Source organism: Phoenix dactylifera, chromosome 8 (assembly GCF_009389715.1).
Source record: "Phoenix dactylifera cultivar Barhee BC4 chromosome 8, palm_55x_up_171113_PBpolish2nd_filt_p, whole genome shotgun sequence".
Classification (NCBI taxonomy): domain Eukaryota; kingdom Viridiplantae; phylum Streptophyta; class Magnoliopsida; order Arecales; family Arecaceae; genus Phoenix; species Phoenix dactylifera.
The window spans coordinates 10,102,529-10,121,697 of record NC_052399.1 but is presented as its reverse complement, the minus strand read 5'-3'; the positions used below and the strand labels follow the sequence as shown (position 1 = coordinate 10,121,697).

At 38.0% G+C, this 19,169-nt stretch overlaps 2 protein-coding genes across 8 annotated transcripts; one reads left to right on the top strand and one right to left on the bottom strand.

The window, feature by feature from the left end:
• The first annotated feature begins 1,963 nt into the window (after window positions 1-1,963).
• Window positions 1,964-12,552, top strand: LOC103701545 (14-3-3 protein 7). Of its 3 annotated transcripts, none has more exons than XM_008783653.4 (7): window positions 1,970-2,388; window positions 3,929-4,235; window positions 8,765-8,852; window positions 8,974-9,083; window positions 9,994-10,133; window positions 11,826-11,860; window positions 12,252-12,552. In XM_008783653.4, the coding sequence occupies exons 1-7, from the start codon at window positions 2,316-2,318 to the stop codon at window positions 12,255-12,257; spliced, it is 759 nt and encodes a 252-aa protein (XP_008781875.2). In that variant the 5' UTR covers window positions 1,970-2,315; the 3' UTR covers window positions 12,258-12,552. The 3 variants fall into 3 exon arrangements, with proteins under 3 accessions (XP_008781876.2, XP_008781875.2, XP_026658211.1); XM_026802410.2 differs by lacking the exon at window positions 1,970-2,388 and adding an exon at window positions 2,527-3,187; XM_008783654.4 differs by lacking the exons at window positions 9,994-10,133; window positions 11,826-11,860; window positions 12,252-12,552 and adding an exon at window positions 9,262-9,987 and having other exon boundaries at window positions 1,964-2,388.
• A 123-nt stretch (window positions 12,553-12,675) lies between these two features.
• Window positions 12,676-17,270, bottom strand: LOC103701544 (uncharacterized protein Mb2734). 5 transcript variants are annotated; one of them, XR_003384588.2, is made up of 7 exons: window positions 16,488-17,269; window positions 15,801-15,893; window positions 15,542-15,609; window positions 15,304-15,442; window positions 14,902-15,015; window positions 13,174-13,414; window positions 12,676-13,085 (listed from the first exon to the last, which is right to left on the bottom strand). XR_003384588.2 is itself a non-coding variant. In XM_026802409.2 (6 exons), exons 1-6 carry the CDS (start codon window positions 17,112-17,114, stop codon window positions 13,409-13,411), a joined length of 1,041 nt encoding a protein of 346 aa, XP_026658210.2. In that variant the 5' UTR covers window positions 17,115-17,270; the 3' UTR covers window positions 12,796-13,408. The 5 variants fall into 5 exon arrangements, 3 of the variants coding, with proteins under 3 accessions (XP_026658210.2, XP_008781871.2, XP_008781874.2); XR_603186.4 differs by having other exon boundaries at window positions 13,202-13,414; XM_026802409.2 differs by having other exon boundaries at window positions 12,796-13,414; window positions 14,908-15,015; window positions 16,488-17,270.
• Window positions 17,271-19,169: the final 1,899 nt, after the last annotated feature.

The window sequence follows — 19,169 nt, the reverse complement described above, 5'->3', positions numbered from 1 at the left end:
TTTATGATATTTAAGTATCAGCTTAGCTATGATGATGCATTTAAAAATCCAAAATGTGGTTGATGGGGAGATTGGACATAAGTATTGACTCCTCTTTAATATTATTATAAAGTTAATACTCTGAATCTGGTGCAGTCTTTAGCTGACACCTAAGGTCTCATTTTCCTCACTATATCGTTCTTAATGACAATAAATAAATAAATGTTTGGTTAATAAAGTAGGCAAAGTCCCATCGCATCACAGCTTGTCCTCTCTTCATCCAACCAATGTATCAGGCCCACGTGTCGGGTGCTGACTGGCAAGAGGTATGCCAAATAAAAACAATATTCTATGTTAGGACTTAATTTTATCCCATTTACTAAAAAAAAAAAGGAGAGAGGCTATGTTAAGATTTAGGAGTTATGATGTAAGATTGTGCATGTAGACATATGTAATTAGGTTGAGAGAACACCTTGTGCATAAATATACTTCTTACTTAAAAGGAAGGAAAAGCTTATGCACTAATCCCTCTCCTCGGCTCATTAACGTTATTGCAAAAACTTTTAACTCAAGGACTACCGAACTCAATTTGTTTTCTCTCTCTCTATGGCTCCGAGGGGGCCGTTACTAAGGCGGTAGTATTGCATCTGTTTTCGTCTCCTAATAAGATCGCTAGTCTTTATAAACATACTCCTTTCTTAGCATGATGGATCATTTTAGAATTATACTCTATTTGTAAGTATATATATACTATTATCATAATGATCATGGAATATAAACACTGGCTATTGTATAAGAAGTATTTGCCAATTCTTTTCTTCTAATTTTTGCTGTTTGCTCGAGCTAGGCATTGCCAGTAATATTTTATTATAGTGATAAATAAAAAAGAATGGATTTGGCCAGACATTTTTTTCTGTCTCTTCCACTTTCTCCTCCCTTCTCACGGCGGCCGCCTCCTTCCTTTGTTTTTTTCTCTCACCTTCGGCTGCACGGCTTTTGCTTCTTGAACCTCTCCCTCTCCTTCTATGAGTACATAGTATGGTGTTGCCCTAAGACTCTACGTGAGGATCCGTGTGGGTGTATGTTTCGTCCTATATCAATTATTCGTTGGATAGATTCCGAGTACTTATATAGAATTAAAGAATTCAAAAAATACCTTCCGACATGTTATTTTAGGGGAGATCCTGAATTGTGATAAATAGTATTAGAGTGATCGCTTCCATCGAAGCTGAGATTCTGCTTGCTTGGGAGAGGGTGGGGAGGGAGGAGCACTGTGCTAGGTTTACGTCCGCTCGGAAAGAGGGCAGAGTGCTTGATCGAATCCAATCTCCCTTTTTTTTATAACTACACCAAGGGTCCACATGGTGGAATATCATCAGTCTGGTGTAATGCTGATCCAGTACATCCAATGCAAGATATAATTTCTCCTTATTATCACACTACATGAATGATTCTGTGGAGATTGGTGAGGATTTAAATCCGAGTTGGCTTATCCCAATCATCAGTCCATTGGGGGGTTTTGGTTTAGTTGATTTGGGTCTGCCCATCCCATTGTAAACCCCTATTTTTTAAAAAATTATTAGGTGAACTAGGTTCACCGGACCTAAAATAAAATCATCCTAAGTTGACTATGGACGTCGTCCACTAATAATTTCTCCCGCCTTCCAAATCCGGGAGCCTCTATCTAATAATTTCTCTTGCCCTCCAAATCAGGGGGGGGGGGGTTGCAGCGAAAACGCGGCTCCCGCTAACCAAAAATTAACGGCCCCGGTTAACGTCTACAATGGATAGTCCCCTTATCGTGATTCCCACGTCAACCAGGGTCACTTTTGTCCAAACAAAATGAGGCGGTGACCACATGAATCTCACACCCTACACGACCAGAGATCCAACGGACGTAACTAGCCCACGTATCAGAGGCCTCTTCGGTCCGTATCGTCCGGAAATTGCCCCCCCCTCCCGCCCTCCCCGTGACCGTCATCAGATCGCACGGCCTCCCGCGAATCCCGTCCGACGCTCTTCTCTTCTCTCTAAAACCCTACGGTTCTCCGACTGCATCCCCCGGTAAGGGCACCGAGCCTCTCGTCGCCCTCCACGCACCCCACGGTGGGGCCCGCGGGAGTCTTCGTGGTCCGGTCTCTTCGGTAGCAACAAAGAAAAAGCGAAAAAGAGATAGAATAATCCAAAACTCGTACGAAACTCCAAAGGCCGGACGGGCGAAGCGGCTCAGACAAATCAATCAAATCGAATCAGCGACCAAATACAGAAATACAGGCGGAGTGCGGAGTGGGAAGGAAAGGGAAACTAAAGGGGGAAGTTGAAGGCTTTTACGGGAGATGGGAGAGATGGAGGAGAGAGAGAGGCATGTGTACATGGCGCAGCTGGCGGAGCAAGCGGAGAGATACGAAGGTACGGTGTTAGCTTTGTTGCTTGTCTTTCGGGTCTTACCAAAAACGGGAAGAAAAATATCTGGGTTCGACGTCGAGTGTTGGGATTTTGTGGTGAATGGTTGGTTTGATTATCTGGGTTAGGCGTCGAGTGTGTGAAGGTTTTGACATTTTTTTCCCCTCATTGTTCTCTGGGTTAAACGTGGAGTGCGAAAAGATGGATTTTTTTGGTGGAAATATGTATTTTTCGGCTTTTTGCTTTTTCTTTATGGATTAATGTTTGAATTTCTGATTGATGATGAGTTGCTGGACTTGTTCGTTTCGGATTCAACTGCAGAGGGTGAATTTGTTATCTTTTTCATGTAATTTTGGATTTTTTTTTGGAGGTCAGTGGGCTCGTTTGCTTCATCTGAGCAGCATCCGGAGTGGTAAATTTGACATTTTTAGGTGCAAATTTGTGTTTTGGGGTATTATTTTTTTCTTAGTAGCACTGAGTTGTTGGTGAATGGGGTGGCTTTGTTCTATTGGATTGTAAGTTTTTTTTTTTTCGCCCGATGGAGTTATTTACTTCATGTGGTGATTGGTCAACATAAATGGACTGGGTAGATGTGGAATATATTAATTTCTTATTAGTAAGTGGGGTAGGTGTATCCATTTGGGTTTATAAGAGTGGGCCAATTTTGATTTTTAGGGTAGCTTCGGTGTTTTATAATGGTTTCTGGATTTATGGGCGTGAATGTTTGTTTGCTTCAGTTTAATTTTATCTTTGGTTGGTCTTAATTTGGAATTCCTTTGGTAAAAACTTGTTTTATCTTTTCCAGGTATTTGGATTTATTCATCACTTTATTGGACGCATGGTGTTTATGTAGCAGCTTTAATCTTTATTTTCATTTTCTTATGAATTTTCTATTTTAATCGAACTCCTTATGTTTGATTCTTCGTTTCTCATCAGTGGGCAATTTATTTATTATTTCTGTTACTGCTGCTTCTACTGCTACTCCTCTTTTATATGGAGATTGATCTTATTTTCTTTTGTTGGAAGTCTGAAATATATTTGTGAGGGCTTCTTAACTGAAGATAAAATCATGATAAATGTCACGGTTTCAAATTTTTAAATAGCTTGATATCTAAATTCTTCTTAAAACATTTCATGAACCATGAAGTTTTCTCTTTTCTTTTCCCTTCTCTTGGTGATCTTCATACACTGAGAAAAAGATAGTTGATTATTTCTCCATGGTACTAAGTAGTTCCATATCACATTTGGCTATTTTGTAAGAAAGAAAGATCGGTTTTCGTTGCTATTAGCATAATCTGTTTAGATAAAACTGTTTAAAGATATGCTGTTTCCGACCAAAAACCAAAAAAGACTTTTGATCCTAAAATTCAAACTCTGATTCTTTTTCCTGCCACCAATATAGGGCTACCACCATATGCTGTCTGCTACCAGCTTATATGGTTGATGTGCTTGGAAATTAATTATAGTTCTACAGAGTTTATACCTGTTATCTATTCTCACATTCTTTCTTGTGTGTCAAAGAGAAGTTTCATTTGTCATGTCTCAGAAATGGTGGAGTCCATGAAGAAGATTGCTAGAATGGACATAGAACTGACAGCAGAGGAGAGGAATTTACTGTCAGTTGGGTACAAGTATGTGATTGGTCCGAGGAGAGCATCATGGAGGATCCTCGCTGCACTTGAAGAGAAGGAAGATGGAAAGGGGACTGAGCAAAATGTTAAGAGGATACAGGACTACAAGAAGAGAGTTGAAGATGAGCTTGCGAAGATCTGCAACGACATCCTGTCCATCATTGCCATCCATCTCCTTCCATCCTCCACTGCTGGTGAATCCATTGTCTTCTTCTACAAGATGTAAGTTTCTTTTTTACTAAAATTGCACGTTCCTTTTCTCTTTAATATCTTAATCCATTGATGCATGGATGTTGATTCTTGTTGGATTAAGTATGGCTATTCGCTATTAGTTCAGTACGACTTGTTCCCATGATCATCAGCATATAATCTTGTTCCAATATCTTCTCCTCTTCTGTTAATTTTACCATTTGACTAGAAAGTATTTTACTTATGAAATTTCGGTTCATATTTTCGTTGCTGTAGATATCTGATAAATTTTCAAGTGTTTCATAGTCTGCACATGTATGCTGATGCTTACGTAGAAGACTTATGTGCTATTGACTTGATGAAATAATCCTATTGAACTAGCAATCTCGAGACTAAGATGCATACTGCACAGTTCGAAACTTTGAATTTATTTCTGCTTATGACTTATTGCTTACAAAGGCAATTAGAAAGCACCACCAATTCACTGTGCAGGATGAACTGGCTTTTGCATATTTACCAATACTCAATGTGAGATTGTTGGGTCATCTTATTATGAACTTGTCGAACCAAATTGGATAGCAAAGAAAGGCATCTTTTTCTTTTTTTTGGGCCTGGAGGGTGGGGGGATATAACCTGGGCATTTGGTTGTCTCGCACTTTAGGCTGCGGGTCATTTTCAACATCTACTTTCCTAAAATTTCTGCTGGTAAGTTTCACATATATAGGGGGCCAATGTGACATTGACTGTGGTTGTTAAAACTGTTATACTTTGTCGTGTCATACTTTGATTTGAATTGAGCAAGCTTGATATTGATGAAGTTATGCTTGCTCATTAAGGTTAATACTTTTTTTTTTTTGTCTGAATAATTGTTAAGGCTAATACTAGGACTACATAGTAATAACCTAACACCATAACAGAATTCCATATATGTAACTAAATAATAGATTGTCCAAATAAATGGAGATAACAAACAAGAGCCTCATGCGATATAGTCTCTGCTTGGCTTGTAGAAATGCTTGAAAATGCTTCAAAATCTCTTGCAAATACCAAAGTAATATAACTATAGTTGAGGTTGCAACATTTTCAAGTATGCCGTTGTTTATTATTGGGCCCGACTTCAGTACAGTGTAAAATTATGTAAAATTATCAATATTAAAAAACCTCTTTAAAGTTTGTCACTCATAGATTTTATCAAATTCTATCAGAGCTGGTTAAATTTATAAATTCTGAAATGCATATCGTTGCATCCTTCCTACAATGCATTTCTGTGTATCTTGAAACTTTGAAGTTGCAGCTTATATTCTTTACCTAATTACCTTAGACAAATGGATGTTTGAAAAAAATTCCTTTTGATTTTCATTCTATTAAATATTGTAGGATAGGCATTTTAGTTTCCATGCTTTAGAAGTTCCCAACCCGCCAAGTTGTAAACATCAACATTCCAGCTCACAAATGCTGCTCCAAATAGGGGAAGCAAATATAGGATTTATAGAACCCAAATAAGTGTATGTATGTGATATAAGAAATCTGACACTTTTTAGATTCTGCTATGAAGATAGATGGTATCCTAACTGAGAGATACTATCTGCATTTCAAGCATTTTGATGATCGCGAAATGAATCACTGGTTAGAGAGATATAAGCAGATAAGGTTTTTGGTTTTTATTTCAACATCATCACTCGATGTGATCACACGGGGTGCATGAAAAATTATTCATGGTGCTAATGTCATGTCATCGCCTGCAGTCCATTAGAGTGCTAGTAGTTGATAGTTGTACCATGCTGCTGGGCCTATGCCATATCAAAAGTAGTACTTATGGCACATCATGCGCACGACTTTTCTTATGACCCATTAATTAGCAGCAGAAGGTGTTAGATCAAATATATGAAATTGATGTGGTATGTCTTTTCACAGAACTATAAAAATATATTATCACTATATGGGTATCGAGTTTCCATAAATTCAGGTTGTAAGCTAGTGCTTTTTTTTTTTGGTGAAAATAAGCTAGTGTTTCAGACCCTGAATAGTACTGAAAGGAGAACTGAATATTGTCCTGGGTCTCTTATCCGTCATTAGCAACTAAAGTTTTATTGTAAAAGAAGAAAATTAAGATGACGACGCTTCAATTACTGCACAAATGCATTTAATAAATCTTAAAAAATTTAATGCCCTTTGTATTGCTGTCCGATTATTCTCCTTTTTATTAAGGGTGTCTGGTTGTTAGAATCGATATCACATCCTGCAATCACTTGCCCGCACATGTTTGATAGTCCAAGTTTGAATTAGCAAAGAATGGGAAACTATCATAAGTTATTGCCTCAGAGGCATTAGATCAAATGATGAAGATATTATCTCATAGAAGCTATTGGATAAAAGCCTTCCACCCACTGTTCACACGTCTTGCTAAAGCGGTTTACATGAACCTTAAACAGCTTCTGATCCCATGTCACCCTTACCTTTTTTCGTCTTTCAAGTGATACCTACATTTGCCCTAGGTTCTCTCACTCATCGCCAAACTGTCACCCCACTCTGACTCTCCTCTTTTTGTGAAATCTCCACCTTGTTCTCTATCACTGCGTTCTCTCCATCACGCACCTCCACATGTAGCAACAGGAGAGTATATGCAGATGTTACTGTTAACGAAATTGAGAAAAAAGATAGAAAAATAGACCCTAGCATTGAGTGTCGGCAAGCAACTGAAAAAAAAAAGAGATGGTTGGATGATCAGGCTCCCTCTGCTTCCTTGCTCTCTCTCCATCTCTTTCACACTCCATTTGTCTCTCTATTCTCCTGTATCGCTACGTCGTTGCTGACAAAAGCAGTAAACCACTTTGTCACCTCTACTTGTGCTTTGCTGCTTTCATTGAGCTACTCACGACCCATTGTTTGCCATCAGCTATAGATGCACCTTGTTGCCTTTTGCCATACCATGCTATGCTAGGCATACTACCATGCCTAATATCACCTGACAATGGACCATCAAACCTGCTGCTATACCAGTCCATGTGGTGGTTCATGTTGCCATTTTTTCCACTATTTCCAAAGGCATTACAGGCACTCAGGTGAGTCGAGGAAATCTTTAATTGCATCAACAGTCCCCAGGGCGAGGCACATCTACTAAGGGGATGCCTTTGTGATGCCTTAAAGCAAGAGACATTTGGGCAACCACCTCTCCAATGTCCGGCAGTAGTTTTGCTATCCTGCTTTACGCATTCTTTCAGAGCTCTGATTGCTTTATTTTGTTGTAGATTTTGATCAATTGAAGCCTTTATTAATATAGGCTACTATAGGATGTTCAATGGTTTATTCTTTTGTGTTATATGTTGTTTAGAGACATGAAACATGTTTAGGGAAGTGGTACTTTTTTTTCAAGTTTGATCTTTGAAGCTAACTTAAGATGACCAGTGGTCTATTTTTGTTGACTTTTGTTTTAAAAAAATGTTATGGGAAGTGGTCTTTTGATTTCGTGTATAGAAGATATGAAACAGGATTTCTAATATTTAAGATGATTATGATTTGGGATGTTGAAAATTGAATATTTAATCTTACAATGATTGTGTTGCTTTAGGTACAAATAGTATTTATTTCTAATGAATTATGGAGCTTTTCTTAAATTAGTGCCTTGCTTTCTTTAGGAACATCCCTTTTTGGTGTCTAGTGCCTGAGGCAATATGGGGGACTTGTTGGCTTAAGTGCGCCTGTTGTTTTCAACAACCTTGATATTTGCTGATTCTCATGCTCATGTCCTTGCTCCATTGTTCTGCATGACAACATTGTCTAAGCTTGCTAATATGCCCCATTTGCTGTGGTCCTTGCTTATCCTTAGCCATGTCTTGCTATCCTTCAATTACTACCCCTTGTTCCTGGTTCACCAATTGAGTTTGGTTGCTTGCTGCAGCACCCCACTCTTCACGCACATTCGCTGTTGTAGTTGCAACCACCATGCATGCGGCAAGCCACTAGTTGCAACTATGGCATGTTCCTATATTACTGCCCCATTACAAGTATGGCATGAGGCAGGTGTCATGATTGAATCACTCACTGTGTTATCTGTCACCTAAGCTTCCAGGAAATTGCCACAGCATTTCTACTAAAGGTTTTGGGATTTGTATGTGTACATAAAGTAGATTTAGGCAAGTTTGGTGTTACTTTTGCATTTTAAAATGTTGTTCTGAAAAATTAAATTTATTTAAGTTCATAAAACATACTTTCCGCTATGTATTTGGTGTTTGGTAATTACATATTGTACAAACTTCTTTTTGGGGACGGGCTTACCATATTTGAAAGACAGGTGCAGTCTCACAAAAGAGGGTGAATTGATGTGGATCTTGTCCAATCAATAAACCTTTATGAGTTCTTCACTCTCTCTCGGAGGCAGCCCAAGCATCTCATGGGGTTGCAATATGTGATACCAAATATGTTATAACTGGGGTTTTCCTCTAGAGCCAATCAGGATTTATTGAATTTATAATTTCTGAACTAAAGGTAAACTTTTTTCCTCTCTCTCTCTCTCTCCCTCCCTCCCTCTCCTTATGAGTCCATTTTCCTTTTATAAACATCAGGAAAGGAGATTATTACCGATATTTGGCTGAGTTTAAGACTGTGAATGAAAGAAAAGAAGCTACAGATCAGTCACTGAAGGCTTACCAGGTCTGTCGAACTTGACAATACTTTGATTTTCATTCATCGCTTTTTTCTGATGAATGTTTGTTATCTCCTTCAGTGAGAATTTGAAATATCCTAACAAAAGCTGATGTTATTTGCAATTCAGGCTGCTACTAGCACTGCTATGACAGATCTTCATCCCACCCATCCGATAAGGCTGGGCCTTGCCCTGAATTTCTCTGTGTTCTACTATGAGATTATGAATTTGCCTGAAAGGTTAAATCAAAACTTATTCTATTCTTTCTATTTCTATTACTTCGATTTTTGGTTAACATGTACAACATTACTATTGCCTGGAATTATGGAATCAAATAGATACAGATTATCTGATAACAACGTAATATGTCAGTGTCTTATGTATTGCTGTTTCAATTCTTTGTTTGATGTATAACAGACATTTGGTTGAGCAACAATGCTCGGGCCTAGATTTGGTCCTAACCAGTATTCAGGTGCCGAACGATGCTGGGCGGTAGAGCACATCCATACCAACATGGTATGTATGGTGTGAAGGCTCCATATGCTCCCCATACAGATACATGATATAGGTGCTGTACTGACTCCAACAGTGTACCATGTGCCAGTATGTGGGCATATACCATACAGTAGGGGTAAGGGGTCTGATGCCGAGACTTAAAACTTAGGTCCTAACACAATCATGTGGAGGCATCAAACATTTTTCGTATATTGACAGGATTGATTGTCACTAGACGTGGCACGTGTGATGCTCAAATTTATAAATTTTCTTCTAACAATTATTTTTTCTGAAAATGAATTTGCTCAATTTACTGATATTGCCATGTTGGTATTCATTGTCCTGAACAAATTTCAATGTATAAGAAGACTAGCTTATGTCATCTATTGGTAAGTAAACAAAACTAAATCTCATACCCAGCATAATAAATGCCTGTTTTCTCTTAATAATGCAGTGAAATGTTTCTAACAATCATCTATTTGTGATTGAAAAGTCAGAAGTCCACTGTGCATTGTATTTTGTATTTTGCAACACTTTGTGTAAAGGTTACTCATATGCGGAAGTGTGTGGATATGTGTATTCCCACGTACAAGGGCTACTCTTTATATGTGGCTGCATATGATTCCTTGCAAATTCTCGTTGGATCTTTTACAGAGCATGTCACTTGGCTAAACAAGCATTTGATGAGGCTATTACAGAGCTCAATTCCCTCAGTGAAGAATCTTATAAGGACAGCACACGTATTATGCAGCTTCTTAAGGATAACCTCACATTATGGACAGCAGAGGAAGGAGGTAAATTTGTACAGAAGTTGCTTCTTCAGTTCTTTTGGCTCTCTCTCTCTCTCTCTCTCTCTCTCTCTCTCTATCTATCTATCTATCTATCTATCTCATATATATATATATATATATATATATATATATATATATAGTGCATATGTATGCGTGCATGCATGTATGAATACTATGTATGCATGTGTGTATGCATGTACATATGTATGTATGTATCTATATATTCCATGCATGCATTTGTATATGTATGTATGCACTAATTCATGTATATATATATCCTTTCTATTTGTTATCTGTTGTAATTGAATTCTTTGCATGAAAAAGCTCACCCTTTTCAGAATTTAATGGTTTAGTTGTGCAAATGTAATCTGCATATTATTACTGAAAAAATTGATTATTTGATGCCTAAAGATTTTCTAAGTGGTATTTTTATATAAATATTGCCTGTGATTAGCATTGAATATGGAGTCGTGATCTCAATGGTATTGGTATATCTTCTTTTAGCTTGACGCTCACATCCATCTCCTAGAACCCATGTCAAGTACATAGCCGAATTGGATATGCACAAGATAGATATTTATCATTTTTTCCCAAACTGCAGTTTTTGAATGTCATTTTAGGGTTGGGCTCTATGAGCAATGTGTTCAACTTACTAAAATTAAATTGAGCTTTGTTCTTTTTATATATGGTCAAAAATGTGTATATAAAAATAACTTTGCAAAATTTCATACCTAATCTAATTGGGGGGTTTGGATGAGAATGATGCATATTGAAGGGCTTAAACAATAATATGTTTTAATGTTTTCTTTATACAATATTTAAATATTATATTTTGGTTAATATTATTTCTTTTCTATGCACCAGCATATCTGCTTTTCAATCTTGCCAAGTCAGACCCTTGAACATTAGTCCTCATCTGATTCTCATGTTTGTGTTCATGCAACATATCCATTGAAATGATACTAGGCCATCATAATTATTGTCTTTTAGTTAGACAAGTGCCCAAAAAAATTTAGTGTTAGGGGTGCTGTAGGCACAGAAATCCCTGCTGAACATAAATAAAGAGATAATGGCCACTTGCACTGATTTGGTAAATTGCTGCTTCTCATTGAAATGACTTCAGGGATTATCCCTCTCTCTTTCGTTAATTTTGAGCCTTCACAGAACAACTCATCAAGGCCATGGTGTGTGTTTGGGGGTGGGGGGGAGGTGTGAACGGTAAGAAAATTCCCGGGGGAGGTGCAAACAGTAAGAAAATTCCCTTATCTACTGTTAATATTCCATTAGGCTGCAAAGGAGATGATGCTAGCTTTAATCACCCATGAGTTCAGCAGTATTCCTATTGTATGATTAATGTTGACTTGTTACAAACTCTATGTGATCAGTTTAACCTTTTATCATGATTGAACGTAGGATGCAGAGGAGATCATGCTAGCTTTAATCGCCCATGAGTTCGGCAACATTCCTATTATATGGTTTATGTTGACTTGTTACAAACTCGATGTTGATCGGTTTAACCTTTTATTATAATTGAATGTGATCATTGTATTTGTTTTCCAAATATCTTTTGCTGTGACATCATCGGCTTAAACTTACATGCCTGCCTTTTGTTGGCTAATCTCTTCTCATCATAAAATGTTGTTTCTTTTCATTATTTCCAAATCTTGTTTATGGAGGTTATGTTCCATTTTGCAGGTGAACAATCGAAGGGCACTAGCAACGATATGGAGGTAAGGCTTTTGCAGGCGGTCCATTCCCCAGATATTCTTTTACATTGTTCAAGATCCACATTATAATAAAGCTAAGTGAAAATGATAAACTGGTTGCTACTAAAGTAGGATATACAGAGTATGGAATTTGTGAGGGAAGTCTATATTTTCCATTCCATAAAGCAGCATACTTTCATCCTAGAAGCCCGTCGACAAAATGCATCTTTTTGAATTACTTGCATGATTCTCCAGGATGATGAGCTGCTCGTGTGTGGCCTCTGATTGAATGATCTTCATTGAAATTTGATCTGATCTCACATGGATCAGTTTTAATTACAATGCGGATCTATAGCAACATCACCTTAATACCAATTTTTTGTATACGCTTGAACTGAGTGGTGGTTTTTGGCAGGAATAGTTGGTCTGTACGAAGGGAAGGTGTTTGGTTGAGGCCCCTGCACTGCTGCTAGTGAGGGAGACTAGTGGCTCCAATATGCTTGTGAGGCTGGAAAGTGAAGAGTGCCTTTCTTTTCTTTTGAGTTGGATCGATGTATATTTACAGCTTTCTTGCATATATTAAGGTTCCCTCACCCACAATGTTCTGACCTGTTCATGTGAAAGAAAAAAAAAAACAAACTGCAAACTAAATTATCGGAGCCTGTTGCAGTGATCCTGGTTTTAGATATCTTGCAGTGGAGTATGATCTCTCTTTATTTTCTGGTGTGACATTGTTTTCAGATAGGTCCGCATGCTTCGTTTTGGTAGCAAACTGATTTCCTTTGGATCTTTCAGTGCTAGCAACCTAAATGGCTGCTGTTGCAAATTAGAGCTGGATTGAACCATCGCAAATGTTTATTCAGCAGTACCTCAAGGAATTTGGAAAGATTAGTCTTCCTGACTGCTGAGACCTAATGTCCTTAGGCTGGAAATATTAACCTGCCCACCTAAGAGGCAAGTTAAAACAAAGGAAACACATCCCACAACTGTGTTATTCTTAATGGACAGACTACCAAAAGAAAAAGAAAAGGAAATACTGTTTGATCATTTTTTTCGATAGCCACGTTCTGCCAAGGATTTTCACCTCTTCTTCTTTGTTATGTGACATCAACTGAAGCTCTGTTATTCTCCTCGACATGATTCTTCTTGCACGGCCAATTTTGCTCGCTAAAAGACCAACATCACTAGAGTACATCCATAGACTCACAGAAGAAAGAAGATAGAATATACCTAGCACGAACCGAAGTTCCTGTATTGAATGGCAATGGCAATAGATCAAAGTTGCACACCAAGATGGTAATAGAAAAATTCTAGAGAGAATCAGTTTCAATGTGCACCATCCAGTATGTGCCACAAGCCTCCCACCTGCCTCTTTTTTTTCGTCTGGAGCATGATAAGGAGCAGGCTGTTTACGATGACTTTATAAAACGTCCGGCGGCCCTGCATGAACAATACTGTCTTCACAGATGATATTCTTTTGGATTTATGTACAGCAGATTTGTGCTCTTTGGACTCAAGATCTCATGTTCGCACAAGCATATGCTCATGAAAAATAATCACTTATTAATTATATTACACCTGCAACAAAAGAGGCGGAAATTAAACATCAGAATATGTCAAAAACTAGTTCCAATTTGAATTTTGAGATCTTTCATCAAATATTTGTCTATTTCTTTATGTGTATACATGGTTATTTAATTCAAATTATGAAATATCATAGTGTTGCCTGACAAAACTCAATGGATAGACTGCAAAACATCACCTGCAGCAATTTGTTAAACAGTCACATTAAAAGAAACTTTTCAGTTCATCTGTGGAGACCAGTTTATGTAAATATTAGAATTTTGATTTTGGTGCCCTTAGTGTGCTTGGGTTGAGTCTTGATCATATAGGCATATCCAGATATAACAAAATAGCGTAGATATAATTGTGTAGAGGTCTAAAAGGAGCATGACGCTAGCTTACTAGTGCAATTGTTATCTTGGACACCATGATGAGAAAAAATTGTGCGAGAAAGAATCCAGGCATCCCAGAAAAGTGTTGTTTTAAGTGAATACTCCTAAAATGGCAGGTTAACCTAGCTGGATGTAATAAATGAAACTTTAGAACTTCATAATAATTTTTCACTAGAATACAACAAACACCCTAGGATGTTGCTCACCCACTGGCATTCGCTTATAAGCACTTCTGACTAGTTTTCCAGTTAATCTCTTTTTTCTTGTTTCCAATCTTCAGGCTAAAAAAATTTATGATTTGTCGTTTCTAAAATTTGTTTATATGTTTATTGCAGATCCACCAAGCAAATGGGAAATTGTTATTGATGCTATTTGTTTATATTCAAACACTTTACAAGAAATACTTTCTTGGTTCTTTGGGAAACCTTGCTCTGTTGCTGTTGCAGTTCAAGATATCGATCTAACCTTGCGTATTTTATCTGAAATGCCCAGCTAACACACTTGATTTCTAACTTTGAAATATGTCCTTTTTATGTCTTATTTGGTATAAAATTTACGATTAACCATGAGTAGCTCACGTTAAGAACTCTAATGTCACAAAATAAGATTTTAAATTTGAGATGCATGTGTAAGCTTCTAAAAAACCACATTTGGCACAAATAAATCAAGAGATCACATAACATTTTGTACGTTCATGACCTTTAGGCAAAGTTCTTAAATCAATTTGTCATATATATAAATTCTCATTTCTCTCATCTGTGCACTATCTGGTTATGCAAGGTTGCAGGCACCACTCTATTTGGGTCGTTAATGGTCTTTGGGATCTTCTCTACAAAAAGAAAAATACAGTACCTTATGTAAACAATAACTTTTATATAAAATACCAAAAAGCAAGTAAGCATTACGAATCACAGGCACAAATATATTGACGTGCAGATGGATCATATATATTTTTTTCAAACTTCTTTATCTGCAAAGAGTAAAATTTCATATGATTCTCATTCATATAAATATTTGAAATGATTAGGCTTCCTTTCAAAGTTACTGCTCCCCTGCCACACTTCTGTAACTCAGAAAAACAATAACAAAAAAAAGAAGAATTTCTCTTACATTAACCTGATTTATCCACGTCTTTTTCCGTACTAGCAGTGGAAGTTTAGAAGCAAGCCTCCTTATGCTCAAATCAGCAAATCTAACTATGATTTTCCACCTCGTTCCATAACACTATGTTTATCCAAAGAAACAGAATAAGCAACTTCTCTGAAAATGTCAGGAAACTCAATTTGTTTAGTTCATATCTCATAAAGTTGCTAGGCAGTTTCCCATTGAAGTTTTTTTCTGGTATTGTGCTTAGAATTTTAAATTCTTAAATTGAAGCACTTGTCAAAATGCTTGTATTAAGGTTTAAAGCATTAAAAGAAAAAAAAAGAGAGAACACAAAGTGAAAGCATTTGCAGTTACGCATTAACTTTATTTAATTCAAAATATATCTTGAGAATAAGTCCACCATACCATCTGATTTTTGTGACTTTTGAGAGAAAAATTAAGAAAAAAAGCCTTTATATGCTCGCAGAGCTCTTTGGACTTCTCAAGGTTAACTGCATGCCCAGCATTCCTGATAACTACTAGTTGCGAGTTCTCCTGTAAATGCCTGTAGTTTTCAAATGATTCATTCTTTTTAGATAATAATTGTCCGATAATGCCGCATAGTCTCTGAAGAAAAGTTGTATCTATTATATGCTTACCGTACCTTTCTAATCGGTGAGCCAATTCTAATGGAAATATTCTATCTTGTTCTCCCCATATTATCAAGGTTGGCTGCATAAAAAGAAAGATACAATTTTAGGGACACATTTGATAAAAACAAAGTAAAATCAATAATGGGGGAAAATTATGCAGCCATGGAATACACAAAAAGCACCTTTAGGCTTTTGCTTAGGCTATAAAGTAGCATCCAGTTTTCCCTTTGTATCATATGGGAAGTCATTGGTACAAGAAGATAGAATCACCTGAGTTATTTTGGGAAGATCCGAAAGTTTTCTATCCTTGATTAAGGCATTGATCAACTCAGTCTTCTCAGTCACATGATCCTTGCACATCACCTAGCATTAGAGATAAATTGAACTGTGAGGATTTACTTTCCATGCCACATTGCTTCCAGAGCATAACTCTCAAGAATTCTTTCAGTAAGAAATCTTTGAGCTCCATGAAAAGTGTATTGTAGTACTTAATGGTTGACAACCAAAAGACCTAGAAAATACCCCAAAAAAAGGAATATATTTGCATGCCATTAGCTAATATTACTAGCACAAACAACACTATAATAATATCTAAATAACCTAACTAGACACTACAAAGAGTACAAAATGGAAGAACCGTGGATGGTTTCAAAATTCGACTCATAATTAGTTTTAAAAATCAGTATTGAGTGAGAATTTTTTTTTTTAAAAAAAATAAAAAGTAATCTCTTCAATTCTAGTAGCTTACTATCAACTCCATACAATTATGAAACTAAGTTTTGCCATCCAACCTGACATATAGATCTCAAAGTGCAAAACCAATGTGGTCAAGCAACTCTAATAACTAAAACACGTGAAACGAGATTATTGTAAAATGGCAGCCTCTTTAAAAGAAAGAATTCAGAAAAAAAAAAAAAAAAACATTGGTTGTAATGGGTGTTAAGTATGTGCGGTGACCTGGATGTAGTCCCAGATACAACAGGAGGGCATGACACGTGGCGGGTTGCAGAAGGAGAGACGGACGAGCTGGCGGAGCTTGTTCGGCCGCTGGGGGAGAAGGATGCTGGTGGCCTCGGCGACGTCGGAGACGACAAAGAGGCCGGCGGCGAGGTCCCGCTCCTCGAGGCAGACGCCGGCGGAGATGAGCACCACCCGCTCCACCGCCTCTGGGAACATCGCCGCCATCTGGTATGCCACGAACCCCCCGTAGCTATTCCCCACGACCCCGAACCGCCGCACCCCTAGCGCCTCCATGGCCGCCGCCAGGCATCGCGCCTGGTACGCATCCGACCGGTCCGGCCCGGGGGCCTCCGAGCCGCCGAAGAAGAGGAGGTCGGGGATGTAGAGGTCGAAGCCAGATCGGAGGAAGGGGCGGACGTAGCCGGCCCACTGCCACTTGGCGTTGGCGCCGAAGCCATGGATGAGGAGGAGAGGGGGGCGGGCGGGGTCGGGGGATTTGGGGACCCAGAAGTGGACGGTGGCGCCGTCTCCGAGGACGGTGGTGGTCGGGCGGAGCCCGGCGGCGGAGAAGTTGCGGTCGTAGCACCGGTCCCTCGCGGCGGTGAAGCTGAGGCACCGGGCCATCTCCGCGACAGCGGCGGCCGGCCGGAGATCGGATCTCTGATCTGATGCTGGGCGCGTTGGGGTTCCGAGGTGGGGGGTTGGTGCGGCGAGGGAGGAGGTGGCCAATAGGCGATGGGGAATTTGGGGGCCCTTTCTTTTTCTTTGGTTTTTTTTTCTTTTTTCTGATTGGAGAGAGGATCGGATTCGAGATCCGCTGGTGTTTGCTGGTTCAGGTGTGTGTCCAAACAACCGTTGGATCAGAGATGGTTGGAAGCTTCCGGTCTTTATTCCTCAATAATTGCTCTTCATTTCTTTTTATTTTTCTCACTTTGGTGTAAGAATAATAATATAAATAACAATATGAGCAGAAAGATGCCAAAGTGGGACACCGGCTAATAGTTGTATGATTTCTTATTGTAAGGTATAGTTAGAGTTTACTACTAGCAAATGGCTATTTTGAATGGAGAGGGTAATTGAGCATTCCTGAACTCACAAAATGAAAAAATTGGACATATTCTGATGGTGACTAACTTAAATATCTTCTAGAGATGCTTTCATGTTTTGTTTATAATTTTTCTTTAGTTTTAAAATAAAAGAAAAAAAGGGGAAAGAAAATTTTCAAAAAGAAGAACAAGAAATGATGAGTATGAAAAGTCTTAAAATTTACGAATTCATAAATTTTAAAGTTAAAAAATTACTAGATTGTTTAAAGAATTCTCTGCTCATTACCTACTTCTAAGCCAAAGGATGATAAAATGTCTAATGAAACAATATGTTGGTGTAATTGTAAATTATTAAAAACAAAATATGCCGATTGCTAATATTCGATTGGTATATTATTTTCTCCAATCAATACTCCTAAAAGTTTATAATTTCAATCACTTAAGCAATACCATCGCAGAGTCTCACAAGAGTGCAACTAGAGCAAGATGGATCAAAGTATTAGTTGAACAAATCGATCGAATTGTTTTAAGAACAGAAATTCAAGCGAACCTTATCATGCAAAGAAATTGAATCACTTAACTAACCAAATTTAGCATTTCCAACAATGGCAATCCGCCAGCCATATTCACAACTATAAGGCAATCAAGAAGTTTCGCTTCTTTCTTGTCTCCTTCTAGTGATTTTTTTTCTCTTTTTCTTTGTTGCCTTTCTCATCTTCTTCTCTGGAACAACGGTAAAGGAGACAAAAATTAAAATTATTTATGTAGAGTATTAGAGCATAGCACCCCCAATATTGACTTTCTGAAAATTGCAGGAAAAACTTTAGGAACGTTCGACACGAGGCCTTATCTCTTTTCCTCTCGTGGAAAGCCACTTCAACAAAGTGCGAGCCAGCCTACTTCCATCTTGCTATCCCCTAAACTATCTCCTTCAATGAACTCTTGACACCTCTGCTTTCTTGCATCTTTTGGACAGGGTCCTTCGGATCCTAAGCCTGTTCTATCCCTTCATATTCTTTTTAAGTTTGGTGGAGCTTGTCCTTTTTTTTATTTAATTCGAGCGCTATCAGTATTAAACCAATCTCCTTTCCACGAAGAAGCACACCCACTAGGCTATAGCCTAATATTTTGTTTTTCATTCTTTTATTCTCCAACCATTTTTCTCATGTAGTTAATTGCACATGTATTGCGTGTGGCAGAGAAAAAAGAAAAGATTTCTGGAGCAGAGAGGATTGAAGCTCCCTAAGACGGAGGCAAGGAGTTATACTGTTTGAGAAAAGGCAATTTAATAAATATCTTAAATTCAAGACACCGAATATAATAGTAAAGATGTCACTTCACAACAATAGGGCAAGAGCAACACGTGCAACTACCTTAATTAAATGACCATAACAAAAAAAAAAAAATAATTTTGTCACTGTTTTGGACAACCGAATAGCAGAAACATTATATGTAATCATAGCAGGCCTTGCTTTGCTACTCTATGTGCTTGGTGTATTAATTAGTCAACCAGAAATTCCTCTTGATGAATGTGAATTTCCTAAGTTGAGCGAGTGCATACTACGTCTCTTATGGACCACTACTGAGAAAGCATTGATGAACAACGCTAGCATGTTCAGAACTCTTTTCAAAG